Source organism: Apodemus sylvaticus, chromosome 23 (assembly GCF_947179515.1).
Source record: "Apodemus sylvaticus chromosome 23, mApoSyl1.1, whole genome shotgun sequence".
Classification (NCBI taxonomy): domain Eukaryota; kingdom Metazoa; phylum Chordata; class Mammalia; order Rodentia; family Muridae; genus Apodemus; species Apodemus sylvaticus.
Window position 1 is genome coordinate 55,872,858 of NC_067494.1, and position 23,911 is coordinate 55,896,768.

General features: G+C 39.3%; 2 protein-coding genes across 2 annotated transcripts in view; both read left to right on the forward strand.

The window, feature by feature from the left end:
* The first annotated feature begins 1,174 nt into the window (after nt 1-1,174).
* Nucleotides 1,175-23,302, forward strand: LOC127674119 (zinc finger protein 54-like). Its single transcript, XM_052169989.1, is given in 7 exon segments — nt 1,175-1,272; nt 8,529-8,636; nt 10,699-10,825; nt 17,234-18,973; nt 18,976-19,069; nt 19,071-19,140; nt 19,142-23,302. Coding segments are annotated over 6 exon segments (2,184 nt in total). The 5' UTR covers nt 1,175-1,272; nt 8,529-8,606; the 3' UTR covers nt 19,265-23,302.
* The window catches only part of LOC127674115 (zinc finger protein 54-like), a 77,909-nt gene continuing 55,207 nt past the window's right edge, over nt 1,210-23,911 (forward strand). Inside the window, exons 1-2 of the mRNA XM_052169980.1 lie at nt 1,210-1,272; nt 2,127-2,510. The gene's annotated coding sequence lies outside the window, so the exon portion shown is untranslated. The remainder of the gene's footprint in view (nt 1,273-2,126; nt 2,511-23,911) is intronic.

Sequence of the window (23,911 nt, forward strand, 5' to 3'; positions counted from 1 at the left end):
CTCCCAGTACAGAGCTGCCTCCTTCCTCTCTCACTGGCCCTTACATATCTTCCCTTTCCTCTCTCTTCTTGATAGAGTTGGGCATATCCTATTCTGTCAGATCTTTCTCTAATTACTCATTTTGTCTACCCATCAATTAGACATCACATTCAGATATGGGTGCTTCCTTCACAAACTAACTTTACCTTCATTGTTTGGCATTAAAGGCACCGGTGTATTAAAGGTGTGTGTGTGTGTGTGTATTCCAACCAGAGGGATTAGTGTGTGTTAAGAGCAGAGTCACATATGGCATAATCTCAGATTGAAATATCCTGCAACATGCAGCTGACATCAGAAGGGTAAAGTGTGCCTTTTCCCTTTCCTAGACTGACTGAGGTCTTGTGTGAAGCTAGTATGTGTAAGTATAGTTGTTGGTTACTGATTACAATCGTACGGAGTCTAGAGAATGGCGTGTTTTAGCCTTTCCTTCTCTTTCCCTTATTTCTTAACCACCTCTTCTTCCTCAGTATTCCCAAAGCTATCGATCAGCTGGTTTAACGTCTTTTTTAGGACTAGAGCTATCTATACCTTATTTATTTTCTGCATCTGGGACAAGGAAAGTCTGTGGATCCACCAGAAATCTGTTTTTACCTCACAACACCTTTAGCATGAGTCACAGAAGACTAACTTGTTTCTGAATCAGTACTGACAAGACCACTATCTAGTGGAGAATGCCGTACATCGCGGGATGAATTCAGCTCTGGGCTCGCAGCAAAGGACTGACCACTGACTTCCCTCAGTCTTCAAAATTTAAGATACTGAAATGACCCTCCCTAAGGCAAAACTGCAGTAAGGGAAGACAGCCTAGGCTGCTGGCGTGGGAGGGACCAGCTTCCGCGGGGCGGGGCGGGGCGGGGCGGGGCGGGGCCACTCACCCGGAAATAGAAGGTAGATGTCCATTACTTAATTGCTGCGGAAGTGTGTAGAGTGGGCGTGGTTAGAGATGTGCAGTAAAAAGAAGCTGGTACACTGAGTGAGGCCAGACAAGTTGATCTAAAAAAAAAAAAAAAAAAACCTAAGTCCGAATGGCAAGGGCCCATTGCCGGAAGGAGCTGCAGTTCTGCATCGTGTGAGATCGCATGGTGCAGACCTGGGTATAGAAGGCACAGGTTGGGGTCCAGTGGGGACCCAAAAGCTCCCCTATGCCGCAGGTGCCGCGTTGAACATCTGGGAGAGTCCGCAGTCTGTGGCCCAGCCGGGGAACCGCAGCCCGGGGGCCCTGGAACCTCCCAGGTTAGAGGCGCTGCGGGGCTGGGAGACGAGGGTCGGGGCGGTGGTTTTCCGCGCGGCGGGGATTCTCGCCTGACTAGGTGAGAGGCAGAAAAGAGGAAAGCTGAGTGGACTCTAAAAAAAGTAATTAAGAGAAAGAAAGCCTCACCCTTGGAAGAGTTTATGGGCACCACGTGACCAGACGGTGTGGTGGGCGGGCTTAGAAGAGCTTTTCTAAAGATCAGAGCCCCAGTGAGAAAAAAATCCACTATTCTCATCCTTACATGGCTGAGCCACCTGGCCCCTAATCCGGTTACCATGGCCTGATTCTCACCAGAAACCTGAAAACTCTCCCGAGATGCAGTTTGCTAGTCGAGTCTGCAATGCAGCACAGGGAACCACAGCCAAGCGAACCTGGACCTTCCCAAATGTTCTTATTAAAATAACCTAGAATATTTGAATTTATCTGTTGATATTTCAAATGCAGTTCACTTTGTTTAGGAGACAAAGACAAAGCTCTTGAAATGTACGTTCATCCACCCTAACTCCTGTTACACCCAGGAACTTCCTTAGTGACTTGGTGACCTGGCATCCCCGGAGATCTTTTAGATACTAGTCATAAATGCAGTGGCTGCAAATGTAATAGAGTCCAAAAGTGTGCACCAACACAACTGTTCAAACTGTAGTGTTTGCTTGTTTGTTTGTTTGCTTTGTTGTTACTTGACAGTGGTGTGACTGTGAATTTCTCCTAGGAAGAGGTGGAATCCCTGCACCCTCCTCAGAAGGTTTTATATAGAGACTGGATATTGCAGAATTAAAGCAATCTGGTTTTTATGCATGAGAATACTTTGCTTGCTCTCTCCTTTTTTCCTCTTCAGGGTCCTGGGAAAACAAGTGTGCATCTGTGTGACCCCTGCGTGATAAAGTCTTGCTTGGTTCATGCTATATTAAGAACCTCACAACTGTATAGTGCTGTCATCACAATCATTCCGTTCCATTTCTTCCCGTCAGTTTTAACTGAGCTGTGATTGTTTATGGGCTTCCAGTTATGCTAAATGGAAATGAATTCTAAATATCTTCAGTATTGGGGGATCACGGTAAAATCCTCTATCTACTAAGCACAGCACTGTGCTAGAAATCCGTGTGCTGGAGAATCTCGTTCTCCTGTGCAGGGCTCAGTGATCTCCCACATCTGCTCACCTGTGGAGCAGGACAAGTGCCTTAGAACAAAGAGAGGCAGGGGACGGGAGCTAAGGATCCAGGTGTGGTGGAGGACTTGTGACGGGACGGCAAGGGGCTGAAGTGGATGCAGAAGCGGGGCATGATATCCATTTTGCTTCATCCTGTTTCACTAGAAAAAGTTCTGGAGACTTCCACTGACAAAAGTCTCCTCAGGATTATCCTGCTGTAGAGCTGAGGAGACTGTCCAGAGAAGAACTGATCCTAGGAGGCAATAACAGTTTACTGCCTGCATGTGAGGGACGCTGTCCTTCTCCATGAACTTCACTGAGCAGGTCTGCATCCATCCGCATTAAATGGTTTTCACTTCAGTCGTTTTCATGTATTATAAAATGACAAAAAGTAAGACCTCTAGGTGTATTTGTTGTTTTGAGATTGGGGGCTTTTGTTATTCTAGCACATTCTCTACCTTTTAGTGTTAATTTTTCCATTCCTGAAAATAATACAAACAGTTTTGGTAAGAATCAGGAACTATACTTGCAGACAGTTAAACTCTGTCTAATCTGTCTTCCCAGGGATATCTTCTATTGTCTGTTGTCATGGCAATTCCCAGCTGTTTCCATTGCTGTGGTTGTAATACACTGTGAGATCACCTCTACGTGTGATCCTCTTAGTGGTTTCCAGCTCTGTGCTGCTCCTTGGTACCTTCAGGATTACTTTCTGTAGAATATCCAAATAAGATTTTACTGCTGTCCATAGTCAGGGCATTTAAAGGAAATTCCTTCTTTTACAGTATTTTGTGTCTTTGGATATGAAATTAATTTATAGAATAAAATTTATATTTTAAAGCCATTTTCATTTTTTAGAGCTGTATTCTGTTTACATTATTTGCATTAAGAATATTATCCATTTACATTTCAAATATACTGAAATAAATTAATTTGTTATTGTTTAGGGTCTTAGTGTGGATACGTTCTAGGCAGAGTTGGAATCTCTGTACAGTATCCTATGTCCTACTATGAAGAGGTTTTTCATATGTACATATTAGCCGTTTCAATTGCTGTTGAGCATGGTGTGTTCGATTCAGTTGCTTATTTATTGATTATTTTATAATTTGTTTCCTTTGTACTTTTTTGATAGATCTTGTGTTTTTAGCAATTATACTATAAACATACAGCTAAGAACTATACCTGCCATGTACGGTGTCTCTTCATACTTTTAATTATTGCTATTCCCATGGATTGTTTTGGATTTTACAGTTTCAGCTGTTGATATCAAAGACTTTCAGAAATACGACATATTTCACATTATGTGCCCCTTTAATGTTTGTGAAACATTTGTGTGTTCTAGTTGACGACGCCCTTAGTTCCTTCAGCAGCTTTTCATCTTACTAACCTTCCTCACTTCCTTCAGTCACATTGTCATTGTAGAGACCTTTCATCTGCCTAGTAAATTCATTCAAGGGGATGGTGCTTTGTGTGTTACTGTCTGTCTGTCTATCTATCTGTTTATTAATTGATCAATTATCTACCTATCTACCTATTAATCTATTTCTCTTTCCTAATTTTTATTTAATATTCAGGGTTTTTACTTATATATATATGAGTGTTTTCTTGCATGAAAAACTATATATCCTTTGCATCCTAGAATTGTGGTTGTGGAGTATTGGGATGCATAGCATGGGTTCTAGGAATGAAACCTGTTTCTCTGCAAGAACAACAGGCACTCTTAACCATTTTGCCATCTCTGTCTCTTTCTCACTATTAAGTGGTATTTTTGTGAGTAGCAATAGTACAAAATGATATAAAACTATTCTGGTCATTTTTATGTAGATGATGAAAAATCTTCTCTTTACATTATTATTTCTTAATACCCTTTTATTTTTTTTCCCATGCAACAAGAAGCCACAACTTTATTAGTGATAGAAACAGTACAAATTTTAAGCCAAGCTGTAGATCCACTTTTCAAACACCAAAAATGGGGAAAAGAGGAGGGAGGATGTGTGCTGGAAAGATGGCTCAGCGGTTAAGAGCATGGACTAAGGGCTGGAGAGATGGCTCAGCCGGTAAGAGCACCAGCTGCTCTTCCAAAGGTCCTGAGTTCAAATCCCAACAACCACATGGTGGCTCACGGCCATTGGTAAAGAGATCTGGTGCATCTGAAGACAGATACAGTGTACTTAGATATAATAATAAATAAATCTTTTAAAAAATACCTTTTTCTTTCATTGTTGTTGCATGTTAGTGTGAATTCTGAAACAAAGGTACAACCTACTCTGTATGTGTTCAGTGATGAACACTTGGTATAATCACACAGGGTGCTGTTCTATGGGAAAATCTCTTTCTCTATCTCTCAGAAATCTTTAGTCTTCGAATTCAAGCCTTAGTATTAGGCTTGAAGATTAGTGAGCTTGCTCTCTTCCACATTAGCATGTTCCTTGTTCAATTCCTGTGAAGGCAGCCATGTTGGTAAGATTTCATGCATGTAGCTTCTTCGACATTTCCAGGAGACACAATGTCACAACAAAACTCCTGTTCCTCTGATCCTTACAGTGTCCCTGCCCCTCTTTCTCAGTGATCCCTGAGCCTTAGTGCAGGAGTTGTGTTGTTTATGTATCAGTTGGGACTGAGCGTACTCACAACTCTGCATTTTGACTAATGTGTGTTTTCTGTAATAATCTTCATGATTGCAAAATGAACTTTCCTTGATGAGGAGTGACAACTACATTTATCTGTTGGATTGAGGATGAATATTTAGAATATAATAAGGGATTATGCTGATTGAGTAAACTAGTGGTTGTATGTTCTTTTGCAAGATCCTTGACTTCACCAACCCTAGTGAAACTGGCCAAGCATGTGCCAAGCATGATTTCCCTCTTGTCGAGAGGGTCCTAAGTCCAAGCAGAAAGCTATTGGTTGCCACCAAGGTATGTATGCCGTAATTGCACGTATAGGATTATGCTTCAGTACAAATTATTGTGCTTCCTAAGTGTCAGAGCTGGGTAGGGTGTTGGTGGGCTCCCTCCTTTGGAAGCTTGCATATTGCCTTATGGTACCATGAAAGCTAGTCCCCAGGAGGCTTTAAGGTCAGATCCATCGTGTGTCCTCTGCACTCTCTGTCCAAAGTGCACAGCTTTTTCAATAATAGGGACTCACCTAGCTCACAATCATGGGCGACAGCCCTAGCCTATATTGTTTTGGGAGTCTCTTGGACAGCTGTGACCAACAACTTCAAAGCAGGACTCTCACCCCTGGTCTTGGTTGTTTTGTTAGATAATTATGGCTCTTGTGAGGAACATCATCAGCCCAGATGTGAAGTTTTCGTTTACACTTTAAATGTGTATGCATACATAGAAATACATGTATCATTGGCTTTTTTACTACATGTATAAAGATGATTCCTTATGACTATATTAAACATGTTTCCTGTCCCTTCTCCCTAATTAAATCCCTTCTGTGCTTTTTAATTTCCTTATTCAAATTGCTTCTTCACACTTATTCTCTGTATTACTCCCCAAAGGCCTCAGTGCTTTGTTGTTGTTGTTGTTTGTTTTGTTTTGCTTTGCTTTCCTGGGTTACTGCATTTACTTTAGGTGTACTCACTTCTGTAGATTTAAAGCTAAGAACTTCATATGAGAGAGAACATAACAATGTTTGCCTTTCTGTGACTGGATTATGTCATTCATGTGGTGTTTTCTAGGTATATCCCTTTGCCTGTAAAGCTCATGATTCCAATATACACTCCTCTGTTGAAGTGTGCTTAGGTTGTTTGCCTTTTTAAGCTATCTGAATCTATCTGCAGTGAACCTAGGTAAACTCATATCTGTGTAGTAGAATGATGAACCCTTCAATCATATGCTAAGATGTGGTATTTCTGTGTTATGTGCTAGATTTATTTAACTTGAGGATTTGTTTATTAATTGAGAATTCTCCATTTTGATTTCCAGACTGGCTACATATTTTGTTCATAGGGTTTTTATTTCATATGATTATGTTTTTGTGCCATTCTGATTTCTGTAAGGTGGAATCTCAGAGGCATTTTGACTTGCATTTCCCTGATGACTAAAGACGTTGAATAATTCTTTAAGTGCATCTTGACCATTAGAGATTCTTCTGTGGAGAATTCTGTTTAGCTCTGTACCCCATTTATTAATTGGGTTATCTGTTTTGCAATGTCTAATTTCTTGAGTGTTTTTATATGTGTATATGGCTTTTTTACTAGATGGATAAAAGTGTGTTTCTTATAACTGTTACAAACATCTTTGCTATTATTTTACTGTTATTCTGTGTTTATATCTGTCACTTCTCCAAATTAAATTCTTACTCTGTTTTCCCATTTCCTTCTTCAAATATCTTGTGCTCTGTAATTCCCTCTTTATTACTCTTCCTACATGCCACAATGGTCTCCTTTTCTTTCCTGGGTTACTGTATTTACTCCAAGTTATGAATTCACATCTGAAGATTTGGAGTTAGGACCTTCCTGTAAGAGAGAACATATAAAGTCTGTCTTTCTGGGTCTGGGTTATGCTATTCAGCATGATCTCTTCTAGGTTCATTCATTTACCAGCAAATCTCATTATTTCAATTTTCTTTACAGCTGAATAATATTACATAGTGTGTGTGTGTGTGTGTGTGTGTGTGTGTGTAATTTTCCTTATCTATTTATTAGATGAAGGATATTCCAGTCATTTCCCTTTTGTTGCTATTTTGAATATAGCAGCAATGAACATGGGTAAGTGGAGTAGGATTTGAACCCTTTCAGCACATACCTGTGCTACCTAGTTCCACTTCTCCTCTCCAGTTGTCCAGAAACCACTGCCTGACCATTCACTGGTACACCACTGGCTGGGCTACTATCTGGCAGAGGGCAGGGCAAAGTCATTATGGGGTGGGGTCTGCAGTTTGCCTCTTCCCTCTTGGGCATTAGATGCTATGGCCAGCCTGCCCAGGAGGGGGTGGAGCAGAGCCAGGAAGAGCAGGATCAAGGTCCAATTAGGAGTTAGTGGGGGTTGGGGGAGAGGCCTTTTTTTGAGACTCTTAGTGATACAGCTCCTTTAGGTGAAGCCCTTCTCCAACAATCTAATGAAGCATCTCTCAGAGATGATCTTAACTTGTTTGTATTTCTTTATTGGGGGTGGGTTTGAACGTATACATTTTCTTCAGTGTGAACTAAGGGTTATATAGTTTTTAAGGTTTGAATATTCAGGATGGGAAAAGGTCATTTACTGAAAGCTGAAGTTCTGAGATTCGTCACTAACATGGAGAAATATTCCAGGTGTTGTGCTAGTGATTGACTAGTTGTGACCACCTGGTTGTGTGGGGGGCGGGGGAAGGGGGTCTAGGTTAGGTGCTCTGAGCCAGGCATAGGAACAGGGAGGGAGTTAGCCCCACGCCAGCCGATCTCAGGATGAAATTCTAATCTCAGTTTTTTAGATTTCCGGGGAATGGGCATGCTCCACCTCCACCATTCCCTACCAATTCCTCTGGTAACATAGTCCACTTGCCCCACATATGCCAAGGAGTAGAACTTCTGCCCATGGGCTAGATTTGATTAACTTGAGGGTTTACTTACTGAGGATTCTCCATTTTTATTTTCAAAGTGGCAAGATTTTTTTTTTGTTCACACTGTTTTTATTCCATATAATTGTTTTGTTGTTGTTGTTGTTTCTGGTTGGATTAATAGTAGCATTCTTCTTTACTGTGAGAATTAGTGGTTTGCTCTCTTTTAGCAAGGATGATTATTTCCTACTTCCCCTGACTCTATCTATTCTTCACATGAAATGTATTATTTGTCATATTCTCATGCATACGTCCTCTGATTCTCCTGTGTATAATTTGCCTCTAATTTTATTATACACTTTACCACTTTAGTGAATTGAGTTGTGTCAGTTCATTTTCAAACGCACTTATGGCCCCATCAATTCTAAAAGTGTTTTTTCCGGGTACTTTTCTATCTAGGCTTTAAATGTCATTTCAAGCTCTCCTGACTTTAGAACATTAACTGGACAGGACACCTGGTAGAATTGTGTGCTTTCATGAGCCTTTTCATGCATTTGACATTGTTCTTTAACAGCATTCATTATGTTTTCCTTTTCCTTTTAGACTCCTTTATATGAAAGGGCAACAAACCAGCTATTCATCCTTGCTGAAGACAAATGCAAATAAAAGAAACAGCAGGAAATGGCTGATTCTCCTGGAAATATGTCTCAGGTCAGTGGTCATGTCCATTATTTCTCTGGAAAATGTTATATTTGAAACCATTGAAATCCTTTCATTTTCTGCTTCTGAAATTTTTTCCCTATATTATATTTTAAAATTTGCAAACAGATATTGTAACAAAATATTCACATACTGACATCAACCAACCCAGAGACTATACAACTGAGTGCGCTTTTATGCAGTTAGAGTAGTGATTGGGAACAGAAGTTCTAGAGTCTCAGATGTGATTTTATGTTTTCACTATCAAGTATACCTTTAGAAGCTGATCCACCACCAAAAAACAAACAAACAAAAATAGTGTGACAGAATTAGAACTAGGAAAATGATTAGCTTTATATACTTTTTCATAACTGGTGGTCATTAACTGTATTCAGTCCTACTTCATCCCCTTATATCTAACTTATCATTTTCTCTTTTCTCCATGTTCAACTGCATCTACATGTACATTGCTTCCATAAATAAAAATTGTTGTCTATATTCTGTACTTGAGGGAAAACTTGGTTCCTTTCTTTCTGACGATCTATGATGTCAACATTGTACATTTTAAATCCAATCATTTTCCTAAAAATGTTTATATCTTCACCTCAATAATATTTCATTTTATATGTATAAAATTTACCTGTTGATAAACAATTAAGATGATGCCAAAACTTTGCTGTGGTGAATAAAGCAGCAGTAAACATGGGGTGTAAATATCTCTAGAGTGAGGTAGGTGTTCTCTGGAGTAAAAGAGATTTGGGTTTATTGTATATTTAATTTTCAGTCATCTCCAAACTGGTTTCCACAGTGGCTGCATTAATTTGCAAAACAAACAGAAAGACACACACACACATACACACACACACACACACACACACACACACACACACACACACTGAATAAGGCTCCATTCTATCCACATCCTCTGTAACATTTGTTGTCGGACCGGATGATGACAACCCTTCTCCATGGGCTGAGGCACTATTTCAAAGTAGTTTGAATTTCCATCTCTGATAGCATTTTAAGGATCATGACCACTCTTTGCAATATGTATGGTCCATTTGTGTTTCTGTCTTCTCAAAGTATCTGTTCAGTATATTTTCCCATTCTTGGTAAATTCAAGGTATGAGCCCATATCCAGAGTGTCTCTGGTACAGATTCTCACCCATCATGTGGGTGTCTTTACGCCCTGCTGATTGTTTCTTTGATGGACAGAAACTTTATATTCATGTCATCTCAACTGTTGATACTTGGGGATAGTTTCTGTGCTATTGGTATTCTTTCTAGTTAATAAATTCTCATTCATCCCGGTATCTTTAGGTCTGTTCCCTAAATTCTCTAAATTTCTGTGTTTCTGATCTTCATTAACATTTTTGATACATTTTAACATTATCTAAAGGTACCACTTTTAAAATCACATTTCCTCATCACAGATTTTCCGACTGGGACATGCACACTGCGATCCTGTGGGACATAAACACAGCATCCATAACTGATAGATAACCATATATGTAATGATTTGAATATACTTGACTTAGGGAGTGGCACTACTTGGGGCTGTAGCCTTGTTAGACTAAGTGTGACGTTGTTGGAGTCACTGTGTGTCACTATGACCATGAGCTTTAAGACCCTCTCCCTAACTGCCTGGGAGTCAGTCTTCTCCTAGAAGCCTTCAGATGAGGATGTAGAACTCTCAGTTCTACTTCTACCATGCCTGCCTGGACACTGCCTTGCTCCCTCCTTGAGGATAATAGACTGAACCTCTGTAGGCCAGCCCCAATTAAATGTTGTTCTTATAAGAGTTGCCTTGGTCATGGTGTCTGTTCACAGCAGTAAGACCCAAATTAAGACAATGTCCATACATTAAATGTGCATCTTGTTTCATGGATAGCCTTGTGAGAGCATTGTGTCATCCTTTTATGGCAGAGTGAGAAACTCTGTGAAACAGAATGTGACTACATTAGAAATCATCTTTTTGAGTAATTGTCCTTGCTCCTCTACATCCCTAATTTCCTTATATCCTTATAGCACAGTGCCTAGTATTACTTGGTTGAACTGTACTTTTCTGTTTAAGGGTGTGTTGGCGTTCAGAGATGTGGCTGTGGAATTTTCCCAAGAGGAATGGGGATGCCTGGACTCTACGCAGAGGGCTTTGTACATTGATGTGATGTTGGAGAATTACAACAACCTGGTCTCTGTGGGTAAGAACATTTTGCTTGTAGAATTCCTGCCTCATCCATGCACATTGAGCCAGGAGTAGCCATTGATTTGATCCTGGCACACAGCTCCATTATCACAGGGACTGAAAACACTGTCTCACAGAACCTTCTAGCATACCCAGCAGCACAGATATAGACACAGTGTTCAGGGTCTTTATGGTAGGTACTTGCATGCTGGGAAGTGTTACCTTCACAGAAATTAGTGTCAGTTTCACAGGTTAGACTCTGTACCCAAGAAGGCATTTTCACAGGAAGCCTCTTTCTCTCAGGATATTCACAAAAGTGGTAATTCCTCAGCATGGACTGGAAAAGCAAGGATCTTTAGATCTTCACAGTCTTTGTCCAAATTATTGGCTACGTCTAAGCAACAATTTTATTGTAGAAAACCCTTATGCATATAAATTGTTTTGGCAAGAACTTAAGAGATACCTGCTATTGTTCTTGCAAATCAAATTCTGGGACCTCAGTTATTGAGGAACTGGGTAAATCCCCTCCCACTGAGTCCTGTCAAGACAGCCCAGTTAGGGGAGCAGGATCAACAGGCCAGCAACACAGTAGAGTTGGGTAAGCCCCTGCTTCAGTTGTTGAGGGGGCAGATATAAAGACCAATCTGTACACATATTACATGTGTACTAGGGGCCTATATCCAATCCTTGTATGCACTTTGACTGGTGGTTCAGTCTCTGGGAGCTCTCAAGGGTCCAGGTTACTTGATTCTGTTGGTCTTCCTGAGGAGACCCTATCCCCTCCAGGTTGCTCAATCCTTCCCTACAACTCTTCCGTGAGATTTCCCAAGCTTAATCTAATGATCGCTAATGGGACTCTAAGTCTGTTTCAGTCAGTTGCTGAGTGGAACCTCTCAGAGGACAGTTATGCTAGTCTGCTGTCTACAAGCATCACAAAGTATCATTAATAGTGTCAGGGACTGATATACCCTTCCCTCCACTGGGAGTCCTGCCTGGTTACAGGAGGTGGCTACATCAGGCTCCATATTCCCTACTACTAGAAGTCTCAGCTAGAGTCACCCTCATAGACACCCTGAAGCCTCCTCCATTCCAGATATCTGGCACATCCTAGAGATTCTCCCCTCAGCCCCCTTCCCAACCAATTTGGGTTCACTCTTCGAGCCCTTTTTTTTTTGGCTCTACCTATATATAATCACCACCACTCCATACCCCACCTGCTTTCCAACCCAGTTTCCTCTCTCCAACCACTTCCAATGATAATTTTATCTCAATGAGTGAGATTCGAGCAACTAACTTCCCATCGGCTGTCCTTATTAGTTGGCTTCCCTGAGCCTCTGGCTTATGTTGTGGTTTTCCTGTATTTTATGGCTAATATCCACTTATCAGTGAGTACATACAATGCATGTCCTTTGGGGTCTGAGTTACTTCACTCGGGATGATATTTTCTAGTTCCATCCATTTGCCTGCAAATTTCATGATGTCCTTGTTTTTAATAGCTGAATAGTATTCCATTGTGTAAATGAGTCACATTTTCTGAATCCATTCTTCAAATAAGAGAAATCTGGGTTGTTTCCAGTTTCTAGCTTACAAATAAAGCTGCTAGGAACATAGTGAAGCAAGTGTCCTTGTGGCATGGTGGAGCATCTTTTGGGTATATGCCCAGGAACAGTATAGCTGGTTCTTGAGGTAAAACTATTCACAGCTTTCTGAGAAACCCTCAAATTAATTTCCAGAGTGGTTGTTCAAGTTTTCACTCCCACCAGCTATGGAGGAGTGTTCCCCTTGCTCAACATCCTCTCTAGCATGTGTTGTCACTTGAGGTTTTGGGTTGTTTTTTTTTATCTATGTTTTCTTACTCAGGATGTTTTTTTTTATTCGATATATTCTTTATTGACATTTCAAATGATTTCCCCTTTCCTGGGTCCACCCTCCCTGAAAGTCCCATAAGCCCTCTTCCCTCCTCCTGTTCCCCAATCAACCCCTTCCCACTTCCCTGTCCTGGTATTCCCCTACACTGCTGCATTTCCAGGACTAGGGGCCTCTCCTTCCTTCTTCTTGGGCATCATTTGATATGTGAATTGTTTTAAGGGTATTCCAAGCTTCTGGGCTAATATCCACTTATCAGTGAGTGTATACCATGTGTGTTCTTTTGTGACTGGGTCACCTCACTCAGGATGACATTCTCCAATTCCACCCACTTTCCTAAGAATTTCATGAATTCATTGTTTTTAATAGCTGAGTAGTATTTCATAGTATAAATATACCACATTTTCTGTATCTATTCTTCCATTGGGGGATATCTGGATTCTTCATAGGGCTGCTATAAACATAGTGGAGTATGTGTCCTTATTACATGCTGGGGAATCCTCTGGGAATATATGCCCAGGAGTGGTATAACAGTGTCCTCTGGTAGTATTATGCCCAGTTTTCTGTGGAGCTGCCAGACTGATTTCCAGGGTGGTTGTACCAGCTTGCAACCCCACCAGCAGTGGAGGAGTGTTCCTTTTTCTTTTTAATTGTACCTGTTCTGATGGGTCTAAGATGGAACCTCAGAGTTGTTTTGATTTATATTTCCCTGATCACTAAGGACTTTGAACATGTCTTTAAGTGCTTCTTGGACAGTCACGATTCTTCTGTTGAGAATTCTCTGTATAGTTCTGTACCCAATTTTTTAATTGGATTATTTGGGTTGTTAATGTCTAACTTCTTGAGTTCTTTGTAAATTTTGCATATTAGCCCTTGGTCAGATGTAGGGTTGGTGAAGATCTGTAGGCTGCCAATCTGTCCAATTAACAGTACCTTTTGCCTTACAGAAGCCTTGCAGTTTTATGAGATCCCATTTATCAATTACTGGTCTTAGAGCCTGAGTCATTGGTTTTCTGTTCAGGAAATTGTCTCATGTAAAAATGTTTTCAAAACTATTCCTCATTTTTTCTTCTATTAGATGTAGTATATCCAGTTTTATATTGAGGTCTTTGATCCACTTGGACTTGTTTTGTGCAGGGTGATATATATGGATCTATTTTCATTCTTCTACATGCAGATATCTAGTAAGCCCAGAACCATTTGTTGAGATGTTTTCCTTTTTCCTCTGTATTGTTTTGGCTTCTCAAAAATGAAGTCTCTATAAGTGTGTGGGTTTATTTCAGGGTCTTAAATTCCATTCCATCAGTCAACCTCTCTGTCTCTATACCAATACCATTGCAGGTTTAATTACTATTGCTCTTTAGTACAGATTAAGATCAGGGATGGTGATCCATCCAGAAGTTCCTTTATTGGAATGGATTGTTTTAAGTATCCTAGATTTTTTTGTTTCTCCATGTGAAGTTGAGAACTGCTCTTTCAAGTTTTCTAAAGATTTATGCTGGATTTTTTATGGGAATTGCATTGAATCTGTAGATTGTTTTTGGTAAGATGGCAGTTTTCACAATGTTAATCCTACTGGTCCATGAGCATGGGTGATTTTCCATCTTTTGATATCTTCCTCAATTTCTTCTTCCAAGACTTAAAGTTCTTGTCATATAGCTCTTCACTTACCTGGTTAAAGTTACATCAAGATATTTTATATTATTTGTGGCTTTTGTTAAGACTGTCATTTCCATAATTTCTTTCTCAGACAGTATATAGTTTAAGGACAGGCTATTAATTTTTCTTAGTTGATGTTGTATCCAGCCATATTGCTGAAGGTATGTATTGGCTGTAGTTCTCTGGTAGAATTTTTTGGGATCACTTATTTATTTAAGGGAAGACTACTTATTTCTTTGAGTTAATTTTCTATCCAATGACTTTGCTGAAGGTGTTTATCAGTTGTAGGAGTTCTCTTATAGGATTTTGGGAATCGCTTATATATACTTTCATATCATCCATGAATAGTGTACTTTGACTTCTTCCTTTACAATTTGTATCCCATTGATCTCCTGTCTAATTGCTCCAGATAGTTCAGTTACTATATTGGATATATAGGAAGGAAGTGGGCAGCCTTGTCTTGTCCCTGATTTTTAGTGGGTTTGCTTCAAATTTCTCCCCATTTAATTTGATGTTGGCTATTGGCTTCCTATATATTGCTTTTATTATGTTTGGGTATATACCTTGAATCCCTATTCTCTTAAGAACGGGGTGTTGGATTTTCTCAAAGGCTTTTTCAGCATCTAATGAGATGATCATGTAGTTTTTTCTTTTGGTTTGTTTATATAATGGATTATGCTGATAGATTTCATAGAGTGAAGCATCCCTGCATCCCTAAGATGAAGCCTACCTGATCATGGTGAATGTTTTTGATGTGTTCTTGATTTTGTTTATGAACATTTTATTGAGTGTTTTTTTTATTTATGTTCTTTTAAAAAAAAGGAGGGGGGATCTGAAGTTCTCTTTGTTGGGTCTTAATGTGGTCTCGTTATTCAAGTAATAGTGGCTTTATAGAATAAATTATGTAGTATTCTTTCTGTTTCTATTTTGTGGAATAATTGGGGGAGTTCTGGTAGAATTCTACTCTAAACCAATGCAGCCTTAGGCTTTTGTTTCTTTATTTGTTTGTGTTTTTGTTGGGTGGGGAGACTTTAATGGCTGCTTGTATCTCCTTAGAAATTATAGCACTGTTTAGATAGTTTACCTGATACTCATTTAACTTTGGTAAGTGGTATCAGTCGGTTTCTGGAATATAGGCTTTTGAAGTATGACCTGATGATATTTTTTAATTTCCTCAATTTCTGTTGTTATGTCTCCCTTTTCTTTTCTGATTTTTCTTAATTTGAATACTGTCTCTCAGCCTTTTAGTTACTTTGACTAAGGGTTTGTCTATCTTGTTGATTTTCTCAAAGAACCATCTCTTAGCATTGTTGATTCTTTGTGTAGTTCTCTTTGTTTCTAATTATTTGATTTGAACCCTGAGTTTGACTGTTTATTCTTTTTGTTTAGACCTTTTGAGTGTGCTTTTAAGTTGCTAGTTTGAGATATCTCCAATTTCTTTGTAAAGGCACTTAGTGCTGTGAATTTTCGTCTTAGCACTGCTTTCACTCTGTCCCTAAGTTTGGGTATGTTGTGCCTTTTATTATTATTTATTTTATTATTACTATTTTATTGTTTTTTATTATTTTATTTATTCTGTCATTTTAATAAGATTGGACTTAAGGTCATCTTCTTATGCTTTGGCTGTGTTAGGAATCCAGGGCTACATATCAGGATAGCTTGGGATCTAGTGTACCATATTGTCCTGGCTCTTGTTGATTGTGATCTTATGCTGTCCTTTCACCGTCTGGTTTTCCCCCGTGTTGCCTGGATGATCCTGACACCAGCAGAACTGCTTGGCAAGGTAGGGAGAGCCTTGGTCCAGTCAATGGAGGTCAAAGGGCAGTGCACAGTTTACCTATGCAAGCTGTGCCCCAAGTTAACCCAGCTGGCAAGGGATTGGTGGAAATGGATTCAAAGCTGGTTGTTCCTGGGTCCCCTGCACACCTCCACAGGGAAGCAGGAGGCTCTTGGGATCCCACAAGGCTCCATGGTATGGTAGGACAAGTCCACAGCCAGACAGTGGAAGTCAGAGGACCATGTATTTGTGGGTAACTCACCTGTGCTGACCGTGTCTCAGGAAGACCCAACCCAATTTTTTTCTCTTATTTAAATGGATTATTTTTTCATACAATGTGTCCTCACTATAGCTTCCCGACCCTCTACGGGTTCTTTTGAAATAATTCCTGTCTCAAATCATCTAGAGCCTTGAAAATCTAGGAGAATGTTTGTTTTCTCTCCATTATTCTTAAATATCTCATACTTATTTTGGGGGGGAAAAAAACCTTCACATTTTTAAGTAACATTTACTCTTAGAAGGAATTGTGTCTTCCAAACAGTAGTATTGTTTTTAATTAATAAGTGCAAGTACTGTGTGCATGGAATTGAATTAAACTCTTCATCATCCTTATTTGAAAAAAAAATAAATATACAAACATGGATTTTACATATAATCCCTTAGTGAGTGCCAACCCAAAGCTAATTACTGATGCTTCAATTATATGAGCCATCTTCCTGGAAGGGTGTCACTGGTTTTGTAAAACTCCATTTAATTATAGTGAAATAAAAAGATAGACTATTGGGAATTTTTTTGATATATTTTTTATTTACATTGCAAATGATTCCCCTTTTCTGGGTCCCCACTCCCCGCAAGTCCCATAAGCCCTCTTCCGTCCCCCTATTCTTCCATCCACCCCTTCCCACTTCCCTGTTCTGGAATTCCCCTATACTCTTGCACTGAGTCTTTCCAGAACCAGGGGCCACTCCTCCATTCTTTTTGGATATCATTTAATTTGTGGATTGGGAATTTTATTCTGAATGACTGCTGTTTGACTTACCTTAAGAGAGATTGTTGCCAGTCATTCATCAAATATGTCATTTGGAACAACCCTTATTAATCTGAATTATACTCATTTTCCAGAGAACTATTGCATACATGGTACTGTTGATCAACATGTGAATACAGAAAAAGAGTCTTGTCAGTATAATGAACTTGGCAAAATTCTTCATGAACACTTCAAATGTGCACTTTATAAAGCTAGTATAGCTACAGAAAACTCTAAAAACTACAGATGCTATAATGACAGGGATATGTCTAATGACTCATCAAACCTAGATCAACCTAAAAGCATGCACACTGGAGAAGAACCTTGCAAATCTAAAGACTGTGAGAAATCTTTCAGTTTGTGTTCCAACATTAGTCAATATCAGAGACTCCACACTGCAAAGAAAGAGCACAGACAAGAACAATATAATGACCATTTCAACTCTACACACAGTCTCAATGAACAAACAAACTATATTGGAGAGAAATCACACCAGTGTGGGAAATGTGGGAAGTGCTTCAGTACTGCCTCAAATCTCACTGTACACCAGAGAATTCATACTGGAGAGAAACCCTACAAGTGCAACCTTTGTGACAAATGTTTTTCCCAGAGCACAACTCTTAAAACACATCAGAGACTTCATACCGGAGAGAAGCCTTACAAATGCAGAGAATGTGGAATGTCCTTTCCTTACTTGTCATCCCTTAAAGTCCATCAGAATTTGCATCCTGGGGCTAAGCCATACAAATGTAAGGAATGTGACAAATCCTTTACTATAAAGTCAACTCTTATAAAACATCAGAGAAACCATACTGGAGAGAAACCCTACACATGCAATGTTTGTGACAGATCCTTTAGACAATGTGCAAATCTTAAAACACACCAAAGACTTCATACAGGAGAGAAGCCTTACAAGTGCAAAGAATGTGGAAAGTTATTTACTCAGTCCTCATCCCTTAAAAAACATCAGAATCTGCATACAGGAAAGAAACCTTACAAATGTGAGGAATGTGACAAATCCTTTACTGAGAAGTCAACTCTTACAACGCATAAAAGAATTCATACTGGAAAGAAGCCCTACAAGTGCAACAAGTGTGACAAGTCCTTTAACAGTTGTACAAATCTTAAAACACATCAAACACTTCATACTGGGGAGAAACCTTACAAGTGCAAGGAATGTGGGAAGTCCTTTCCTTACATGTCGTCCCTTAAGATACACCAGAATTTGCATCCTGGAGAGAAGCCTTATAAATGTAAGGAATGTGGCAAATCCTTTACTCTGAAGTCAAGTCTTAGGACACATCAGATCATTCATACTGGAGAGAAGCCCTACAAGTGCAACATTTGTGGCAAATCCTTTAACCAATGTACAAATCTTAAAACACATCAAAGACTTCATACTGGGGAGAAGCCTTACAAATGCAAACAATGTGGAAAGTCCTTTCATTACTGGTCATCCCTTAAAAGCCATCAGAATTTGCATACTGGAGAGAAGCCTTATAAATGTAAGGAATGTGACAAATCCTTTACTGAGAAGTCAACTCTTATAAAACATCAGAGAATTCACACAGGAAAGAAGCTCTACAAGTGCAACATGTGTAACAAATCCTTCACCTGGTGTGCATCTCTTAAAACACATAAAAAGTTTCATACCGGGGAGAAGCCTTACAAATGCAGAGAATGTGGGAAGTCCTTTCCTCAGTTATCAACCCTTAAAAGACATCAGAAAATTCACGCAGACAGGGCACACACTGGGGAGAAGCTTTACAAGTGCAATGACTGCGGCAGATCCTATGCCTATCATTCATCATTTAGAAGGCATCAGAGAGTTCATTCTCTATAGAAATTATAGATTGCTGCATAGAACGTGGCGAGTCCTATACTGAATTAACACATCTTAAAATACATTATAGGATCCAGACTGGAAAGAAACAAGTGTATGGACTGTGACAAATCATTAACCAATCACTCGTATTTTAAAAGATATCAGAGTGTTCCTACTGAAAAGAGAGAGACCTTACAGATGTAAGGCATGTGACAAATCTTTTTATAAGTGTTCTACTCCTGGAGAACATCATAAAATTCATACTGGGAAGAAAAATACCACGTTAAATAATGTGTCATAGCATTTGTCTTGTATTCTTTGCTTACAAACAACAACATTATACATAATGTAAACTTAACGATAAGAAATTTGTGAAATCCTTAAAATAGTTTAAATCATAGAAGAATTTCATAGAGTTTATATTTAAATAAAATTCCGCAAATGTGTCTGTGAAGAGCTGTGTCTTTTTTTTAATGTATATAGGTATTTTGATTGTATGCATGCCTGTACACTGAAGAGACACAGGAAGCCTGCCTCTGCACTTCCCTGCTGCTGTGCTGGACTAGAGAAGTTAGCACTCCTTCTCTCCCCCTTCATAGATGCCTCTGAACTTTGGAGAGGGTGAACAAAGAGGGGCCAACCTGGAGCCAGAATATTCCAATTCCCCTTTTCCCCTTTCATACAACAGTAGCATGGCAAGGGAAAGTAATCTGAAGCATTTTTCATTCTTTTTATATACCTTAAATCATTTGTTTCCCCAATAATTTGCCATAAGACATAGGTAGTGGATTACTGACAGCTGTCATTATAAGGCAAATTTGTTTAACTAGATGAGTACTAAAACCTATTTTGTGAATTTGCCACTTACTACATTCTGGTAGCAAGGTAAGCTCTTTGTCTTTATCAGCTGGAGGCCTAGGAAAGTGTGGCTTGAAGTCTCATTTTTTACAATGAAGAGAACTGAGAAAGCATCTGAAACCCTGGGTGCTACTGTTAAACATACAACACTATCCCTAGCCTAGAAAATTTCTCCAGAGTAAGACCAAGAGCTTTCAAGTCTATGAAAAATGACAGTGACTTACTGACTACCTGACACCCTAGATTCCTCTATGGTTAAAAACCAGCTCCAACAGTATGTTCAGAGATCCAAAGAGGGGATGTGAGGTCTGCAACAATGTGAAGCAGACATACACACACACACTTGGTGGAAGAAGCAAGTTCCAACCACTCTATGTACATACATGCATACACATTTGATAGATGGAGCTCTGCATTAAATCATATCAGGTAGCTGAGAGCAAAAAAGGGGTACATGAAATTAATCATCACCTTGATCACCAGTCCGTTATCAACAACCAAGTCATATCAGTGCCATTTTTCCTGCTCCCTGACCTTAAAAAGGCCCCAGTTCAGCTATTTAAGAGTGTGTTTTCTGAACTTCAAATTGTTCACTAAGGTTTTCTATATCATAGCTATTAACAACATCTTAACTTCACTAGCAGTCTACTTTTTCAAATTTTTACAAAGGTGATGGTCATTGCTAACAGTCTACATCTTAAATATTTCCAAGAATGGTGGTTGAATCATCAATCAGCTCTAGCAGCAATGCTTAAAAATCAACAGCTGTTATTGTAAGTGCCCAGTGAGGGGCTGAAAGCCCCCCTTAGAGCTTTCATGCAATTCTTAGATTAAGAGGGACCAGAAGAAGCAGAACAAAACTCCTCAACAGCATGAAGTCCTCAGGGCATGTAGCCATCGTACTCTGACCCTCTGAGGTACAAACATTATGATTGTGTTAAACTGTAGACTGGTTTCATGGTTTCTACAACTGTTTTGCTGTTCCTCTTGCATGGCCCTCAACACTCCATGATCAGCAGCGGGATAATAAGTCTACAGCTGCCACAACTGGATCTGACAGAAGTCCCGTGTAGTAGGAACTTACAGGGACTGTTTCATCTTGTCAAGGCAAAGCAGCGCAGTCAACTCCCCATTGTCGTCCTTGTCCACGCATTGGAGAGTGTGCTGCCAGCAGCAACAGTATTTGCCCAGTGGCCAGGTTTGCCACATTCAAAACAAGCTCCAGTTGCTGTTGTTCGGGGCCCTGTGTCATCTTTGCAGGAGACTAGGGATGCTGCTAGGAACTGACGTTTCTCTATATCATGAAAAGCTTTTCTATAAAACATTTTAAGGGGCTGGAGAGGTGGCTCAGTGGGTAAGAGCACTGATTGCCCTTCTGAAGGTCATGAGTTCAAATCCCAGCAACCACATGGTGGCTCACAACCATCTGTAATGGGATCGGATGCCCTCTTCTGGTGTATCTGAAGACAGCAACAGTGTACCTACGTAATTAAAAAAAATTAAAAAAAAAAAAAAAACATTTTAAATGACATATTCAGCAGATCTCTGAAGCATTTAATGACTATGTATTGAGTTTATCTAAATAGAAAAACTTTGCTTCTTTCCAATTTTAGGCTTAACTTTGAAAACATACAGGAGGCTAAATAAAGTTTATTCCTGTAATTAATTATATTAGTACTTAGCATGACTACAAGTATACTTCTGAACACATGAAGCAATTTGTTCATTTATATGGTGTCTTAGGGTTTTGCTGCTGTGAACAGACCCATGACCAAGGCAAATCTTACAAAGGACAACATTTAATTGGGGCTAGCTTATAGTTTCAGAGGTTCAGTCCATTATCGTCAAGGCAAGAGCATGGCAGCATCCAGGCTGGTATGATATAGGCAGAGCTGAGAGTTCAACATCTTCATCTAAAGGCTGCTAGTAGAAGACTAACTTCCAGGCAGCTAAGAAGAGGGTCTTAAGCTCACACACACACACACAGTGATACACCTACTCCAACAAGGCCACACCTCCTTATAGTCCCACTCCCTGGACCAAGCATTTATAAACATCACATAGGTGACTGACCATTCCCTTGTATAACTTAATGATCCTTAACAGCTACTTAGTAGGTTATATAAGGTTAGAATTTTTCAGGTTTATTCCTATTTAGTTTGGCCATTGAAAGTAACAATTTTGAATTGAAGCTTTTTTAGTACCAAAACAAAACTTTTAATCATGGATAAGATCCATTAGGGAGACTGGACACAGTGGTGGTGGGGGTGGGGGGAAGTCACTCCTTGGGTGAAATGGAAAAAGGTTATTTCAAACTGACAATTCTGTAAGCTAGGGTGGGCCTTCTAAGCAGAGACTGGGGGAGTCTAGAGGCTAGCATTAACCTTGATAAGTTAATAGGCACCACAGTCATATGTTGATGGAAGGGCCTCAGGTTCCTCTTCCCAGAAATAAGGAAATTGTCTCACTTTTTTAGAAAGCAGATACGTTTTACTCAAGACCCTGGGCAAATGGGGGCTTTTGTCTAAATGCCGAACCTTGGGAAAAGAATTTTCTTGGGATACCAGACACACCCTTGTAGAATATTGTAGTTTGGTTTTGTATGATTTAGTTTATCCAAATATCTAAAGCTTAGAATGAGCAAAGACAGAGAAGGTAAACAAATATAACTATGAATCTGAGTAGAACTTAGGAATTTGTAAATCTTATTATCAAATTTATCAAATACACCTTATTTGTCAAACATATTTATCAAATATACCCTACTTATCAAACATGTTACATTTTTAAATTTTCTAGCAGCTTTGTATTAAACAGTTATCAAAGACATAAGTTGTTAGACATACAACATAAATCATCTTTTTAAAATCTGAACAGATGTTCATAACCTAAAATGTTTATCCCCATATGGAGTATGCTGTAAATTACAGTTGAATCACATATATTGTATTTTGTAAATTAACATCATACAAAAATCCACACTACCCCACAATATTTGAGATGTGTTGTTGCTCCCTTAGTCTTGTTGAGGTCTGCCCTGTGCCCCTACAGCATAATTATAGCCATTTTGTTACATGCCTGCCAGCTATTTCATATTGTTGTTGTAATATGCCAACCAGTGACTGATGCAGAAAATAAAATAACTTGACTCAGAGCAAGGTTATGTTGACCACATACCCTATTATATTCTGTATTTTCTATGGTTTTTAAAATTTCAATAAATTCCACAAAGCTTTGCATAGGACCCATCAAATTAAAGGTTAATATGAACTATTATGTCTAAAATGGCCTGACTCAGAACTGAGCACCAGGCAACACTTCCTGTACCTTCCTATGAGCTCATTGTGGGGTTTGTGCTGTTTTCCTTTATATGCCTCCCCTGAGAACTGTTTGTTATCATAGCGTCAGCCCCCACTGAACTATGTACCTGATCTGATCACTATCAGGATGTGCATTCAATAAACCATTACGGTCCGACTGAGATTGGTGTTTGTGTGGTTTTTGGATCAACTCACAGACCCCCTACCCCCAACAAGTCTGAAATGAGATTCCATGATAAACTAAGGAATCAGTGAACTAAGAAGTTTTATAATTGTTGCTTTATGCCCTATGGTCATCTTAGGATGATGAAGTCAAATGGCATGTACTCTTTACCCTTAGTAAAGATATATTCTAGATGAGAGTTGAATCACATAAATAGGATATTGTCACAGATTAAAATTTGTATGTATATTATTTAATTATAAGCTTTTTGCTGTACGTTTAAAGCCAAATTTTGCAGATTTTTTAACTACACCCAATGGGTTTACAAATCAGAACAGAGATAAAGACTGTTCATACAATAATCTTAAAAGATTAGTTAAGAGACAGATCAGAAGTTTGGTTCAGAGCAGATGAGTTCCTTGAGGAGGGAGCCATTCCTGGCTTTCAGCAACAGATGAATGGGAAAAAAATTTAAAAATAAAACTTTTTTCTTAATTTTAAAAAAGTAAAAGATGTGACCAAACCAAGATATGATGGAGAAGAGAATTTATTGTTGATTTGTGAGAGAGCATAAGCAGAGGCAGACACATCTGGGGGTGTGCAGAAT